Source organism: Protopterus annectens, chromosome 1.part1 (genome assembly GCF_019279795.1).
Source record: "Protopterus annectens isolate FY-2018-M chromosome 1.part1, PAN1.0, whole genome shotgun sequence".
Lineage (NCBI taxonomy): Eukaryota > Metazoa > Chordata > Ceratodontiformes > Protopteridae > Protopterus > Protopterus annectens.
The window spans coordinates 1,156,028,325-1,156,045,612 of record NC_056726.1 but is presented as its reverse complement, the minus strand read 5'-3'; the positions used below and the strand labels follow the sequence as shown (position 1 = coordinate 1,156,045,612).

The window sequence follows — 17,288 nt, the reverse complement described above, 5'->3', positions numbered from 1 at the left end:
TTCTTAATATTAGAGTCAGTTTCTGGCTGAAGTTTTTAACTTCTTGCCTAGCCTTTCAGCTTCACTGGCATAGGGGGATAGAGCTTGTATTTTGACTCAGGCATCCCAAGTTTGATTAGTGGTGTTGGCTACAAACAAAGCTTGGCAGGGAAACATAGAGTAATAAAAGGGTAGTGTCTGCTCACCACTCCTGGGGCTGAAGGGGTAGGATGGGTGTACATCTCTGGGTATTCATAAAGAGTGGAGACTGGGGAAGCTTCCTTAAGTGCCTTGCTGTGATTGGTTGGGTACTGTCCTCCTGACTTACATCATGTGGAGGCAAGAGATAACCCAATGATGATTCTCACTGCATATCCCATATAAAAGAAGTGCTAACAGAGCTTGCAAGGGAAAGAGGGGGAACAAATGTTAGCTGCTTCTCTGAACCTGATGCTGTCCTGCTCTCTACCAATTGACTCTCACCTGGGGGTGGGGAATGAATGGGTGTATTAGAATCCCAAGACAGAAATTAAGGGGTTGCAGGACTTTAAAATAGCCCACTGATGCCAGGCTTTTGCCTCAAATGGAATAAATAGATGAAAGTGGCGGACTTATTAGGCAGGTCCATAGGGGAATAAAAAAAGTCCTTGCAATACCTTTCATGAGTGCATTGTATGGAAGTGGAATGGCACTCATGAAATTCAGTGACATTGGCTTAGCATAATGCATAATAGTCATTCTCACTGACTTAATTTTTCTAGAAATGAAATGTAAAAATTCTAATTTTTTAGATATGACCTGAAAGGTTTATTTTACTATTCAGTTGTTCAAGTTTTTTTTCAGATGTTGCTTAAAAAATAATTGGACATTTTGTCATCATTTATTCATCTTCTTAAAATAATGCATTGCTACTACCAGAGATAGAATTAATCTTCTTGAAACATCCATTCAAAGGTGCTATTCCAGCTATCGTGAACCCCACATGAGCAAGAATCCCACCTACCACTGTCCAGTCAATGACGTTTCTGAATAATTAATGAATATTCATGTGGATCTCCTTACTAGCCTCTTCAGTATTCATCACGTATTCAACAAGTCAGTATGGCATTACACATAACATAAAAGTGCTTAAATACACATCTTAAAAATAAGTGCTTAAAATACCGGCCATCTAAAAGTCAATATTTCATGCAAGTAGAATTTGAAATGAGCGTAAGTTATAATGGACTGGACTCACTATGGTAGCTAAAATTCATTTGGGAAAACCAAATTAAATTATGGTTATTGGAAGGAAATTACATTATTACCATAATGCTGAAGTGCTTCCTGAATGTCACCGAGAATGTTGCTCCCCTTTCTTTACCGTGTAAGTTTAAAAATAACAGTACTCAGATGATAAAAATAGTTAAAAGAAAGAAATAAAACAGCTTATGAAGCTCGCATTTTCTACATACTTTTCAGCTGATAATGAGAACATTTTTGAACATTATTGTTTTGGTTTGCTGTAGGACATGTGTATTCCACTACAGTAAGAAGTTACACATTGCTTGACTAGCACACCTCAGCCTTTAAACCCATATTGCCATTATGCATCTCTGCTAAATACTATCTGCCTTCATAATTTTAGTGCTCATTACTGTTTTTCATAAAGAGATTACAGATATACAGAGATGAATGCAGCCTGATACCATCCAACAAAGGTGATATGGTACATCTGAAAAAATGTGACTGAAGCCTACTGCTCATCTTCTGAGCATTAACAAAAAGTTAGCAATAGCCTTTAAAATCTTTGACCTTTATACATTAGACTCTATACATAGCCGGCCTTAGGCATAGGCCAACTAGGCGGTTGCCTAGGGTTCCTCTCTAGCAGGGGCATTTTTTCAGTGAGATGTATGTTATAGATAGAGCAGAATATGGGTAATGGGTGGTGGGGGGAGGTGCTGTGGAGCCCTTTTGCCTAGGGCTCCAGCTGACCAAAGGCTGGCCCGGATTCTATATAGTTGATGAAAGAGAAACTTCTACATAGTTTTAGTTTAATTATTTAATAGGTTATATACCCATAATAAACAAATCTGTTTTCAAAAAGCATGACAATAAATCTGTGAGGAATCGGGCTAAATCTAAGGACCCAAGTCATAGCAAATAAGAGTTAAGAATTCCTGCAATCATTAATTTTACCCCAGTTAGTGTAAGAAGGTTATTATAGCATTCTACTGAAGGTCAAAGGAAAATAAAATGACAACATTCAGTCCTGGAGACCAAGCATAGCAGGTATTCACAGACTGCATGTCCAGAGTTCAACTTCATATGTGTCAATCAACAGCCAGTCTATACATGCTGTCATCAGCAAATGTCCATGTCTGTCAATCATGCATCATTTGCATGTGTCATCACACTTATTTTGCATGTCAATCAAGTTACCATATCCATACCAGCACAGTCCCACCCTGGTGGGGGGGGGGGGGGTAAAGGATTTGCAATAACCATTGTTCATAGGTAGTTACTAGGCTTGCACCCCAGGGGACCATTGAGGAGACTAGCCCAAATTCTCATTTGCCCCTAAGTACTATCTGGATAAGTGACTTGCTCAAGGTCACACAGAAAGCAAATGACAGCTGAAGGAATCAAACCCTGTACTAGAGGAATTATTGCTAACATAATCTCTACCAAAAATGCAGATTAATTCATAAATCATAATTGTATTTAATTTCCCTCAATGGTATAAGCCTTTTCTGGGTTTTCTGAAACAGCTTTTGTGGTATAGCTTTCATCTCATTAAATAACAAAATAAGTAATATTTGATCTGTTTGAATATTAAAGCTGTGTCCATAAGTGCACACAAAAGTGAATTATTCCAAATAGCTATAGTATATTTGTAGTTCACCTTGAGCTGTGGGGAGAAGATTGTCATCAAGCAAGGGCTGAATCAGACAAGTTAATAATCTGTTTCTGTCCCTTAGTCTGTCCACTGTAGTTCACATCATAACCTTTGTTTTTTATAGCTTTATATAGAGATTATAGTGTAGAGTCTGTCCATGAACCATAATCACATTTTCAATACCCATTGTCATAGAGCACATCCTGTCTGCAGAAGAGTAAAATAAATTAGGTGTGGGATAAATCTGCAGGCAGCTATGCATTGTGTAGACTAGCCTTTAAGGAAGTAAGGCTAGGTAATGGAAGATTATTCCAGAAAAGGGGGAGGGATCACTAAGTTATATATCTGTCCCTCCATCCAGCCATCCAGCCATCCTTTTACAACCCCTTTTTTCCTATTTTTCCACATGGGGTCAGGGTGTCACTTCAACAGTGACAGTTATCTAAAGGCAAGGTTTACACTGCTGGGTGGCTAGCCCTGCTGAGGTATTACTTCCACACCCCACACTCACATGCACTCTCACACTTACGGCCAGTTTAGAGTATCCCATCCACCTACTGCATGTCTTTGGAATGTGGGAGGAAAACAGAGCACCCAGAGGAAACCCACACAAACACAGAAAGGACATGCAGACTCCACACAATCCCTCCAGTGTGTCTTATATATTTGTTGACAGAGACTCATGTCTTTAGTCCAGCAGTTTATTGAAGGTATACAAAATCAAGGAGGGCTGAGTCCTTAGTAGCATAGAATGCTAGTCATAAATGACCACACAAGCATCTGTAAGAGACAGAGTATAGGAGCAGAGCTTTAATCCCCTTTAGGTAGCTGAAAGTCTTTACTTTAGTCATATTTTTAAATAGGAACTTCTGGTATCTTTCCTGTGTGATTTGTTTGGAGAGATACCTACTAAAAGGGGCATTATAGTTTATAATTGGTCTGATCATGGGAAAGCAAAAAAAGTATCTTAAATATCTTAAAAATTAACTAATCAAGAAAATAACCAAGGCCCCATAATACAATTATTTGGGAAAATGTAAAACAATAAAAAAAGAGTTATTTAGGCCAAACTCTAGACATACTGATATTCTCAAATGATTCACACCCATACGAATATAAGTACTATACATAAAATGGAACAAAACATTGCTTTTCTTAAGGAGAAAAGCTACATTTGAGACCAGAATAATTTTGTAGTTATAAAATGTATATTTTTTGCCAAGTCTCAAGATGCTACATTTACTGACACTGAAGGTAGGTTCATACTACTGTGCAGATTTTTTTTTTTTTTTTTTTTGCAGAACAGCATATGTGGTTATCCAACACCTATTTCCCAAACTTATATCTTAGAAAAACAATCACAAAAGGTGTGGCATATGTCAAATATCTTCCATTGTCTCAAAAGTTTCACACATATTTTTGATTAGTGAGGAGTCTACACATTTGTCTGTAGTGACATTCACTGTATCTTGTGGATGGGTGATCGTGTCATTCTTAATATTCATGATTTTCCCTTTCACATTTCTACTATAATTAAATATTTCTATGTCATTGTTTTGGCCTTTGAGGTAAAGCTGAATTTGACTGTTTTCAAATTATTCTTTTTTATAGCTACATTAATTTTGAAAGTTAATTGGTATATTTGTCTTTAATGTTGCATATTTTATTAAACTTCTGATTATGTCAAAAATTTTGAAGTTGTTGAATGTACATGCATGTTTGTGTTTCATTATTGTGTATTCATGAATGTCATAAAATCCTCAAGAAGTATCGAAAAAGACTTATTTGAGTCATTAAGGAAAAATGCATAGTCTCTTTCATTGTATCAGAAATTCAGGTGGTAAAATCTAGGAGAGATGATTTATTTATGACTGAGTTTGATTTTACGCTAAAGTTTAAAAGCAATGATGCTATGATCTGTGTTAGCTACAGAGGATATGACTATGGACGGGAGGCAAAAATATTGTAGAATTTCATTAAGATGTGTAAGATATTGTCATCCCAAGATGGCATTTACAGATTTTACAAGATACACAATGTAGAACTATTAGAACTGAAAACGGCAAAGGACAAACATTAGAAGACTGCCTGCTTGTAACTGGATTATCGGTACTGGGTGTATGTCATCTGGATGGTATCCGTAATTGTGTGGACCCACATTACATAAGAATGTGGTGGCTGCCCTTGCATTCTAATGTTTCACAGTTTGTTTACTTTGTTTTGATTGATATAATCAATTTAGATTAGAATATATTACTTGATGTAGAGAAATGTATAGTCAGTATCTGGGTAGTTCAAATCCTTCATAGTGAACGTATTGTGATATTTCTTTATAACCTAGAGTCTAGTGAGGAAATCCTTATGCTCTAGAGAGGGCACATATGGTGTATATTAAACTCAAGTAATATTAAATTGAATTCCATTGACACTACTTACCGTACAAACAATTTCTGGATCTGAGGTGTTTTATTCGGCTTCTGGATTTTAGGGCTTATTTTACAAATACTGAAACTCTGCCACCTATTCCTTAAGACCTATAAAAATGGAAGAAGGTATACCCTGAAATCTTTCTCATCTGAATGACGTTACTGGCAAGAAAGCACACTTCTGAGCCATAACTTTTATTTTCTTCAGACAGTGCTTGACTGGAGGGACTGTTGTGGTCACCACAGGTCTGTTATATAGGGTTGCTTATTCACACTGCGTAGAATAATCATTTAAATGTTATTTTTTGAAAAATGGCCTGGTTCAAGAGAGGATAATCTTCCAGAGGGGTTTGAAAATCCTTAACAACAAGGGTTTAGCTAGATATACATCATTGTGCATACACTTTCAAAAATAATCAATTTATTTTTTGCAAATAGATGTGGTACAATTAAAATTAGCAAAAAATCTGTTGTATTAAGTTACACATTTTCTTAATTTTTTTTCTAATTTTGTAAGCCTCTACAGTTCAGTTTATTTGCAGCATTGAAAAGATATCTTGTCTAGAAACATATAGAATGGGAAGAATATTTGTATGAGTAGAACAGGCAAAACTTTATCCCTGCTTGCTTCAAAGGCTTACACAAAGTGGTAAAACATTTACACGTCTTTGCAGAAACTGACACATAGTCACTGTCTACAATTATTCTGTGTAGAAACTGAACTGTTTAGTTAATATACAGTTTTACAGTACAAGTAGTCAGTTGAATGACAATGGTTTTAAAGTAATCAAATACTTGTCATCTAGGATAGTCCATGATTCTAGGAGTGTGCTGTTTTTTACAGGGTATGAATCGAGTGCCAGCTGCCAAACTCAAATTCTATAGGCAGCTGCAGGCACAAGGTTTTGAAGTGTCGGTTTTCTAGTTTACTGGGTGTGTCACTTTCTTTTCACAGTGCCCTATTTTATAACTTCTTTGAAAACATGACTGATTCCAACAGGCCTGAAGGCATGGCAGGAGTGAAGCCTGCTTTGGAGGGAGTGTTCTGTTTTCATTTAAACCAAATCTCAGTAACTGTACATGCATGGAGATATTAAGATCGAGCAATTTTGCATTGAGTCTGACGTTGAGAAGAATAACCTTAATGTGGTCCAGTGTAGTGTCAGATAAATATGCTAATTTGGTATGTCCATTAGATGGCTGCACTATAAAAAGGCAATATGAGGGCAGCAAGGGCTTTTGCCAATATACAGAAGCCTTTCAAAGAAAAATGCATGCCATCTCTTGCAAAACATACATATCATCTCATCCCAGGTTGATATATGCTCTGGAATTACACCACCTATTATGGTAATCGTTAAAGCCAGTTATTACCTCTTTATATCTAGGCATCATTCTTGGTAAAATAAGGATTGCACTCAGGGCCAGGGTCTTACCTAAATCCATCACATGCCTTGAGAGATCTGACATGTCTCTCTGCATGTCTCACAGGGTTTTGTACCCCAGGTCATTTGCTTTCACCTATTAATTAATAACAAGAGATAATGTCATGATATTGTCATCTCCTAAAAAAGTACCCAGTATCTCTCCCATTCCCTTTACAGATCTCAGTGTTAACATTATCTCAGATGTTACAAAACAGAGATACCTCAGCCTTATTCTTGACCCAGCTCTCTCTGTTACAAATCAAACAGACTTTATTTCAAGCAGTGTATTAGCACAATTAAAAATTTGTTACAAGCTCACTTATATTCTCTCACCTAGTGTCTGCTTATCTGTTGATAAAAACTGTATTTTTTCCCAGGCTTTTTTTATTTTATTGTTTTGGTGCGACATTTTTTATTTTACTTCCCACACTTAAATATGGTCTCCCCTTTCTTGTTTTGCACTCATTCAAAAATACCAATAAAAAATCAAAAATACTGATCAAATGGTAGAAAACAAAATTTGTACATTTATTTTCCTAGCAGACACTTTTCTTCATCAATGCAAATTGTTAGAAAACACCAACTGGCAATCAATGACAGATAGGGCTGCTTTTCTCCTCTGTACTCTATTTTTAAGGTACTAATCAGGGCTAATGCTCCCCCCCCTAAAAAGGAAACATCACATACAAGAAAATTGTTGTAATCTACAAAATACTCAAGACAGCTCCTTGGCACTAACTTAAGCACCATTTAGATCTGCACTAGGTAAAAAAGCTTTCTCAAGATAGGGGCCAGCAACCTGGAACAACTTGCTTGCAGAAGTCAAAAATCAAGACTCATCAGCATTTTAAAAAGCCATTAAGGGACATCTTATAGTGGAATCCTCATTCAACTGTCATTGTTATACTGGATAATGCCTTCAAAATTTGTTATCTGTGTAATTGTCAAACACCAACATTTGCCAATACATACTGGAAGAATTAAACATAGATGCAAGAAAACCAGATATAGTAGCTCAGGAAAAGAAGACAAAAGTAGCATTGATCACTGAAATTGCTACACCCAGTGATTACAGTGTTTTACATACAGACAGACACAAAGTCATAAAATACCAACATTTGCAGGCAGAAATGAGGACAAAGTGGAAGGATACCCAAACAGTTCCAATAGTAGTAGGAGCAATGGGTCTTATAAAAAAGAATTTACAGTTGTACTTAGATATGTTACCGATACATGTAACTCTCTATAAATTGCAGAATTAGTCATTTCTGAGCACATTGCGGGTGCTGCGAAGAGCACTTTTGGCTAACATCAAAGATTGAAACAATACTAATTTCATGAACTTTCACCATACTTTGACTTTGCAATGGGGTTCATTCCCGTCATGGTATTAGAAGTCCAAAAGTGTTGGAGAAATTAAAAAGGAAGACTTAAGCTCAGGCTCACTGTCACACTATATGTATATGTGTCACATTGTTATTATTGAACTCTGTAAATACTGATCATTATCTCTCGCTGTCTCGCTTACTGCCACGTTATTCTTTATGTTGATATAACTGACTTTCTATAATTATTTGTATATTACCTCCCTCTCACTAGCATGTTTTATGCATTTATTTTACATTGTTATTATTGAACTCTCTGCAAATATTGTTACATTCTCTGTCTCACTCTGTCATGTCGTAAGATTTTATTGTAATGCTGTCATTGCAAATATTATTATATTTTTAACGTTTCTCATTAGATAAACCCAATGTCACTCTTTAACAGAAAAAGGATCAACAGACCAGATCACCTACCAGGTCAGCAAATACTAAAATATAAATAAATCACCACCACGTCGTGATACTTGGCTTGAAAGATGTCCCTGGAGGCCTTTTGTAATGAGTGTGAAACTGGCACCCATACAACAGCTGACCATAACCTTGTCCATCTTGGTAAATGTGGAGTCTGTATACCATACAGCTGAGCACCAATCACAAATATATATTGCTGCTTTAGCATTTTTATCAGAAGGCAATATACAATTATTTGACTGGGAGGAGATTTGATGTGGGTGACTTGTTGTTGTAGGCCTGCATGAAGCAGATGAGATAAGGTACATCTGATGCATGATTTTACACATTTTTGGAGGCTATGGTAAGGGTTGTTATGGTATCTGAGCATCACATTTTTGTGTATTCTGACTGAGAATGCAGTAGTAGTTGAGGTGAGGGTGTGAGTATGTAATGCACATATTGTTGCTTGCAAGAGGGATGCCTCCAGGTTAGATAGGTAATTACATCTCTGACAGAGAAACAGACTCAAATGAGTTCATTATTAGTGAGCATAAGGCAGTTATTAAACTTCCTTATGATACAAACTGCTAGGAGGCAGGGCACGGAAGAGGAATGCATTTCCTAGCCCTCCATATTGTATAGTGCTTTCATTTATAGCAATCTAAGTACACAAGGAAGCTTAGGAAGACTAAGTGGGAGCTGTGAGAATTGTTATTGGACTGGTGTCAGTGGTGTCAACAGAGCAACATGCAGGGTGCTATGAACTCAGCCACCATACAGGCATATAGTATGCAGTGCGCCATGCACTCAGCCATCAAACAGGCATGCAATATGCACTGCACCGATGCACTCAGCCACCATACAGGTACACAATATACAGAGTGCCCATGCAATCAACTATCATACAGGCATGCAATATGCAGTGTTCCCATGCACTCAGTCATCATACAGGCATGCAATATTCAGTGTGCCCATGCACTTAGCCATCATACAGGCACACAATATGCAGTGCACCCATGCACTCAGCCATCATACAGGCACACAATATGCCATGCGCCCATGCACTCAATCATCATACAGGCATGCAATATGCTTTGTGCTCATGCACTCAGCCATCATACAGACACACAATATGCAGTGTGCCCATGCACTTAGCCATCAAACAGGCATGCAATATGCAGTGCGCCGATGCACTCTGCTGCCATACAGGCACACAACATGCAGTGTACCCATGCACTCAGCTATCATACAGGCACTCAATATGCAGTGTGCCCATGCACTCAGCCATCATACAGGCACACAATATGCAGTGCACCCATGCACTCAGCCATCATACAGACACACAATATGCAGTGCACCCATGCACTCAGCCATCATACAGTCACAAAATATACAGTGTGCCCATGCACATCAGCCATCATACAGGCAAAGCATGTGTTCTTAATGAGCTTCAAGACATTCTGTACCTAGAGATATTCAATCTAAAACTTTTGTACGGTAAGTCTGCTTATATCAGAAAGGAAGAACAGACCAGTCATTCATTGACGTCCTTTGCTGTATAGTTAAATTATGACATTTTGAATGTAACAAAGTTGTGCTAAAGAGAAGCAATATATTTGTTGCTGCATGGCTGTCTCTTCTGCAGCTATGAAATTGTTTAAGGTTACATCCTACCACAGTGCCTGACCATACAGCCTCTGATTCCCTCTACTCCAAGCAGCAATGCTGGGGTGCTTTATATGTGGGTAGTGCTGCTTCTGATATTGCCAGCTAGTTTGGCTCTGGGAATTGTGGCACACAATACTTGATCACTTCTCCACCGTCATAGTAAGAAGTGGTTCAAAAAAGAATCATACCCGTTGTTGTGTCCCTCTTCCCAATGACTGAGGCAGGATGTGTCCCCCATTTGTGGGAAGAATTACAGTGTTTGGTAGCTGCACTAAGTTTATAAAAGCTGTATGGCTACCAGCACTATCAGCAATACAAGTGCATTCTGTTTTATTCCTTGTATTGGACATGCAGATGCTGTTGTTGGGACATGTGGTTGCTTTTGTTTGGGCATTTGAGTGCTTTTTGGGGAGGGCAAAATGCTGATTGGCTTTTTCCCAGTTAATGGTTAATATTTTTTATTATAATTAGGCTGCAGTTTTACTCTGTAACATTCTGCTCCAGCTAGACACTGTACTCCTCAATCCAAAGGTTTGTGAATTCTGGGTCTTCTTCTTCTTTCAGCTGCTCCCATTAGGGGTCGCCACAGCGGATCATCTGTTTCCATTTCTTCCTGTCCTCTGCATCTTGCTCTGTCACACCAACCACCTGCATGTTCTCTCTCACCACATCCATAAACCTTATCTTAGGCCTTCCTCTTAGGACTTCCTCTTTTCCTGTTACCAAGCAGTTTCATCCTTAGCATCTTTTTCCCAATATACTCTGCATCCCTCCTCAGCACATGTCCAAACCAATGTAATCTTGCCTATCTGGCTTTGTCTCCAAACCTTCCAACCTGGGCTGATGCTCTAATATACTTATTCCTAATCCTGTCCACCCTTGTCAAACCCAGCGCAAATCTTAACATCTTTAACTCTGCCACATCCAGCTCTGACTTCTGCCTTTTTGTCAGTGCCACTGTCTCCAACCCATATAACATAGCTGGTCTCACTACCCTCTTGTAGACCTTTCCTTTCACTCTTGCTGGTACTCGCATGTCACAAATCACTCCTGACACCCACTCCATCCTGCCTGTACTCTCTTCCACACTCACCATTACTCTGAACTGTTGATCCCAAGTATTTAAACTCATCCACCTTCACCACCTTTACTCCCTGCATCCACACCATTCCTCTATTCTCCCTCTCATTCACACACATATATTCTGTCTTAGTCCTGCTGACCTTCATTCCTCTCCTCTCTAGAGCATATCTCCACCTCTCCAGGGTCTCCTCCAGCTGTTCCCTACTCTCACTACAGATCACAATGTCATCTGCAAACATCATAGTTCACGGGGACTCCTGTCTGATCTCGTCTGTCAATCTGTCCATCACCATTGCAAATAAGAAAGGGCTCAGAGCAGATCCTTAATGTAATCCCACCTCGACCTTAAACGCATCTGTCACTCCCATCGCAGACCTCACCACTGTCACACTACCCTCGTACATATCCTTACCACTCTTACATACTTCGGGGTAAGGGTATAACATTTCTTTCACATACCTATTGCCCATCTGCAGTCTTCTAGGTAAGCTGTGGAGTAAGCCTGCATGCTGCAACATCTGAAAGACTTTTATGAACTGCCTAGGTCATGGTATTTGTTCGTTTCTTGCCTACCAGCACCGAAAAGGTGAATACCAACCTTATTAACCTTATTAACAATGTACTAAGCGTGCAGTCAGTCATGAGGGACTTGGACACCCAGGTTGATAGCAACCTGACTTTTGACCACCACATTGCCTCCATTGTACAGAAGACTTTCTACATTGCCCATCTTATAAGTAAGGGTATTTCATCCAGTAACAAGGAGGTCATAACATCCCTGTACTCCTCCCTTATCAGACCCATTATTGAGTATAATGCCCACTTCGGCATGCACCATGCCAAGTACATGCAGCCGCTGGAGAGACTGCAGAGGTTCCTCACCAGGAAAATCCAAGGTCTCAAACACCTACCCTATACAGATAGGCTAAAAGCCCTGTCCCTCTACTCAGTCTTGTAAAGATTGCTCAGAGGTGACCTGTGTCCGGCATACAAGGCCATCTCAGACCCAGCCTTGATGGAGTTGATGCATATCCATAAGTCAAACTCCACTCATCCAACCCAAAAGCAAGGCCTTAACCTGGTCTGTGATATTAATAAAAATTGTTGGCTGATTAGATTTGTGTCCCAAAGACTCCACCATCTGTGGAATATCCTCCAATCTGAAGGTCATGCTGCTCAATGCTAGAAGTCTAAATCTCAAAATACACTCACTCAAAGCACTCCTTAAAATGGAGAACATCGACATTTGTGCTGTAACAGAGACCTGGTTCAAGGCAGCAGAAAGCACCCCTGCACTATTAGGCTATAACTCATTCCATACCTTTTGGCCCAAGAACTTGGAACGAAGCTCCAAAGACGGTGGTGTTTCCATATTCATAAAGGATGCACACACCTCCAGAATGGTAGCCCAACATAACACATCTGAGAGACTTCAGTTGCAGCTAATGTTGTGTAAGACAGTGATTCAGATAGTTGCCTGCTATAGGCCCCCAACCATGTCCCGAGATTCACACTCCACGTTCCTAAGCACCCTGGAGAATATTAGGGTCCAACCTAACAGTCTCATACTGGGCGACTTCAACTATCCCTCCATTAACTGGGAAAACTACTCATGCACCAATACACTTGCGCAACATTTCCTAGAATTCATTAATTCCAATTCCCTGGACCAGCTTATTCTTACCCCCACTAGAGGTAGCAACATCCTTGACCTGGTCATTACTAACATGGGCTACCATTGCTCTACACCAATAGTCAACTCCTCCCTGGTTAGATCTGACCACAAACTAATCACCTTGGAAATCCACATTCCTCCCACGCCCACAAAGGTAATCACCATGAAAAACTTCTCCAAAGCTAACTTTGGGCTCCTAAAAATAGAGGTGGCTAACTTCACGGCACCAATGCAAATGGAGAATAGTTGCATGACCACTGAATCATACACCAGTGCTCTATACGAACATGTACATAAATGCATGGATCTTGCCATACACAATAGAACCAAGATGCTCTCCTCCAAAATAAGGAAGTCCATCTGGTGGTCCCCTGCCATAAATAAACTCTACAACAGGAAGAAACTGATGCTGAATAAGGTGTCCCAAGACTGGAAAAACTCCCATATCAGCCTCAACAAAAAGTCGAGATCCCTCATCAAATCCTCTAAAGCTAGCTATGAAAACAGAATTGCAGTAGATAGTAAAGACAACCACAAGGCCTTCTATAGTTATGTAAAGAATCTCCATGGCAATACCCAGATTTGCTCGGAGCAGTTAAACAATGGTACCTCCTATGCCGAGCCAACAGATATTGTCAATATACCGGCTGACAGATTCAGTGCCAACTTTGCCCCCCCCCCCCCCCAAAGGACCAATCACAATACCAGTAGATTGCCAGCACCTAGTATTACTGTTGCTCAGGTTAAAAGAGCACAGTCCAAGGCCAGAATACAGCTTCTATGGACCTAACAATATCTCTGGTTGTGTTCTACATGAATTTCAGAGTGAACTGGCGCCTCACCTGTGTGCCCTGTTCAATCACAGCCTCATCTCAGGCTTTGTCCCTACTGAATGATGCACTGCTACAATAATCCCTCTCCACAAAGGAAGAGCAACTACAGACCCTGGGAACTATCACGCCAATAGCCTGATGAGTCTGATATGCAAAGCTATGGAACGCATCATCATGGACCTAATAAACAAGGATATAGGGAATCTCCAAACTCTGGATTCCACACAGTTTGGTTTTGTGAAGGGTAGATCATGCCTGCCCAACTTGGTTGACTTCTTTGAGTCAGTCACCAGAGCTGTGGATGAAGGCAAGGTGGTTCATACAGCCTACCTTGATCTGGCCAAGGCCATTGATACCATTCCCCACTTAGGGATAATAGAAAAACTCACTAAGCTAGGCATCAACCCCTGTATCACTAGGTGGGTTGCAAACTGGCTCACAGATGGAACACACAGTGTGAAAGTAGCTGACTCCAAGTCAGACTGCTGACCAGACATGAGTAGAGTCCCACAGGGTCCGGTCCTGGGTCCTCTCCTGTTTGGTATCTACTTCTCTGAAGTCCAGGCCAACACAAAGGGACTATGGCTGACAAAGTTTGCAGATGATTGCAAGTTGGGAGCTATTATTAACTCCCCGAATGATGTTGATATCCTACAGAAATGCCTCACTGAGACCAACGACTGGTGTCAGAACCATGGCTTTAAGCTCAATGCCAAAAAATGTGTCTTCATCCTCTTTAGGAAAAACCTATTTCCCATGAATTACCACAATGATGATAGTCCACTGAACACAGAAGGCGTTATAATAGATCTGGGAACACAGATTGACAGCAACCTCTCTTTTGACCACCACATTGCCACTGTGGTCAGAAAGTCCTTCTATGTGGCACATTTCATTACTAAGGGTTTTGCATCCAGGAAGAAATAGGTCATTGTCTCCCTCTAATCTTCCCTCATTAGGCCAATCATAGAGTACAATGCCCCATTTAGCATGCACCTCACTAGACACCTGCAACAACTGGAGAGGCCACAAACATAGCTCAGAAAGAGGATCCTAGGCCTTAAACACTTGTCCTATATGGACAGACTCAAAAATCTCCAACTATTCTCTGTCTCATTTTGCCTACTTAGAGGCGATCTCTGCTTGACCCATGTCTGACCTAGCTCTGTTAGAAATGCTACATCTAAAGACATCCAAATGCCTTTGTACCATCCGCTCCAGTGACTTGAACCTCATTACCACAATCAACAGAACATCCTGGAGGGACAGGTTCATAACCCAGAGACTGCCCATGCTATGGAATAGACTTTTCATACATGTCAAGCAGAGAACCTCACTGTCCATCTTCAAGAGAAATCTTGATGAGTGGATGGGAAATAGAAAATTCACCCTGGGGATCACTCCAGTGGCTCTACTCAACAGAAGCACTGGGAACTAAGGTCGGGTGGCATGATGCCAGGGTAATCCTATGGGCTAGGCTTGTAAAGGCTCCAGGGCCATGGATAGACACCCTATCCATGCCATGCAAAGTACCTCTCTAGCCCTCTTTAAGAGGAACCTGGATGACTGGATGAGAAACAGAAAATACATCCCTGCAATCCCACCTGCTTCCCTGCTGGACAGGGGAAACAGGTGCTGACTTTGAGAGAACATGGGCAAAATTCTTGGCTGGGTTTATAAGGGCCTATGGGCCAATAGCCTAGTATCATTCTGTGAATCTATGAACCTATGAATAGCAACATAATAGATTGAGTTTGCATACTGAAAAATTGATGTAATTTATATGGCTTGAACTAAAGAAGGACTGCATCCAACAGCATGTTAAAATTAACTTTTCTTGACCTGGCCTACTTCTCACCTTCCCTTTGTCTTTGCTACTCTTATACATATCCATAAAAGCAAGCTGTTGTGATATAAACTGAGTATAATGTACAAAACTATAACTAGTCATTATATTTATTTTGCAGCATTAGCACCAGTGTCTATACAGTATGATACCCAATTTACAGAGTAGTCCACCATGGGAATACAAAGGGGATGATGGATATCATAGGCAATGCATTTCAGAATTAAATGGGAAAATGCATTTTACTCCTCACAGATTGATCTCAGCTTTCACATATTTAAAAAACAGGACTAAGCATTTTCTTGCCCTTGTAACATTTATACACTAGTCAAGATTTAACAATTTCTTCCCCTCTATGGCATTACTTCTGTACTAGTCAATGTCTTCAGTATGCACCATGTTGGGGCTGAATAAAATCTCATGATGTTTTCTGTAGGAATTTTCTCTCATTACTCGCATCATTTTGTCATCATCAATTGCAAAATATTTTAACCCATCTATGTCAAGCAAAGTTCCTCATTAGCACTTTTCAAAAAAATATTGATGAGTGGATGGGAAATAGGAAATATACCCAGGGGATCACTTCTGTGGCTCTGCTTGACAGGGGCACAGGAAAATAACTTTCTTGGGTGGCGTAAGCCAGGGAACCGTGCTGGCTAGGCTTACTTAGGCCCTTGGGCCTATAGCCTAGTACCTACCTATGAACATATGAACCAATAAATGCATTTTGGACCTACAGTTGGTTTGTTTCAGTTTTTTATTGATGTAAATGTCCATTAATTGTTTTTTAGAAAAGTAGGATACCTGTGCAGAGTCATGTAAGCTATGACCGTGAGAGTGGGGACAAAGCTTCTTACTGCATAAAATATACAGTTCTTGTCCTTCACTGCCACCTCCAACCCAACCATGAGATTCTTTACCCTGTGCTTCAGGGATCAATTTATTACCTTCATTAGCAATTAAACAGTAACAAAGTGTGAAAAAGAAATTCATTTTGAACTTGTGCCCTAACGTAATGCACTGAATTCATTCACTAAATGCTGTGTCTGAAAACCTTGTGAGACAGACTAGTGCCATCTGGTGGTTTATGTGTAGAATTAAGCAAAGAGCAAGTCTTCAGCCTGTAGAATATTGATCTTAATGAATTTTTTACTTTATGTGATGTACAAAATCATAAACCCATACAAAAGATCATTCATAGTGCTGACCATAAGATGCTGCAGGTCAGAATACTCCTTCTGCTTTGGCTTATGGAGATATAATGAGATTTAACAGTGATTTGGATAAAATAACAAACGTTTTTGCCTGTATTTTATAGAGTATTAAAGACATACTACTGGTTGGACACAGACAAGCAGTGGCCTGGATAGACGAGTGGATTGGTAAGTTACCAGAAATTTCAGGCATTATCATTTTCTTAGCCTACTTATTTTCTTAATAGGTTTTGTTGTCATTCATTCACATGACATGAATGTGTATACAAAGCTCATTGCTGTTTCAACTTACTGCATTGTTTTCCTAATGAAAACAACCTATCAGGGCTAACCTTGTTAACAAATGCAAATAAATAACATTAAGTAACTGCTTATGAGTTGTCTCCTGCTGTTTCGGAATAAGTGCATACCTTACAACATTTACAGAAAACAGTGTTAGTATTTGAATGGAAGAAAAAGGTTGAATACAAAGTTTTAT

General features: G+C 39.6%; 1 protein-coding gene across 2 annotated transcripts in view; it reads left to right on the top strand.

Moving 5' to 3' along the window:
- The window catches only part of LOC122809132 (cytoplasmic phosphatidylinositol transfer protein 1-like), a 641,537-nt gene that overhangs the window by 540,747 nt on the left and 83,502 nt on the right, over positions 1-17,288 (top strand). For both annotated transcript variants that reach the window (XM_044080408.1, XM_044080400.1), the window contains exon 8: positions 16,915-16,978. In XM_044080408.1, the coding sequence (XP_043936343.1) occupies positions 16,915-16,978 (64 nt within the window). The remainder of the gene's footprint in view (positions 1-16,914; positions 16,979-17,288) is intronic.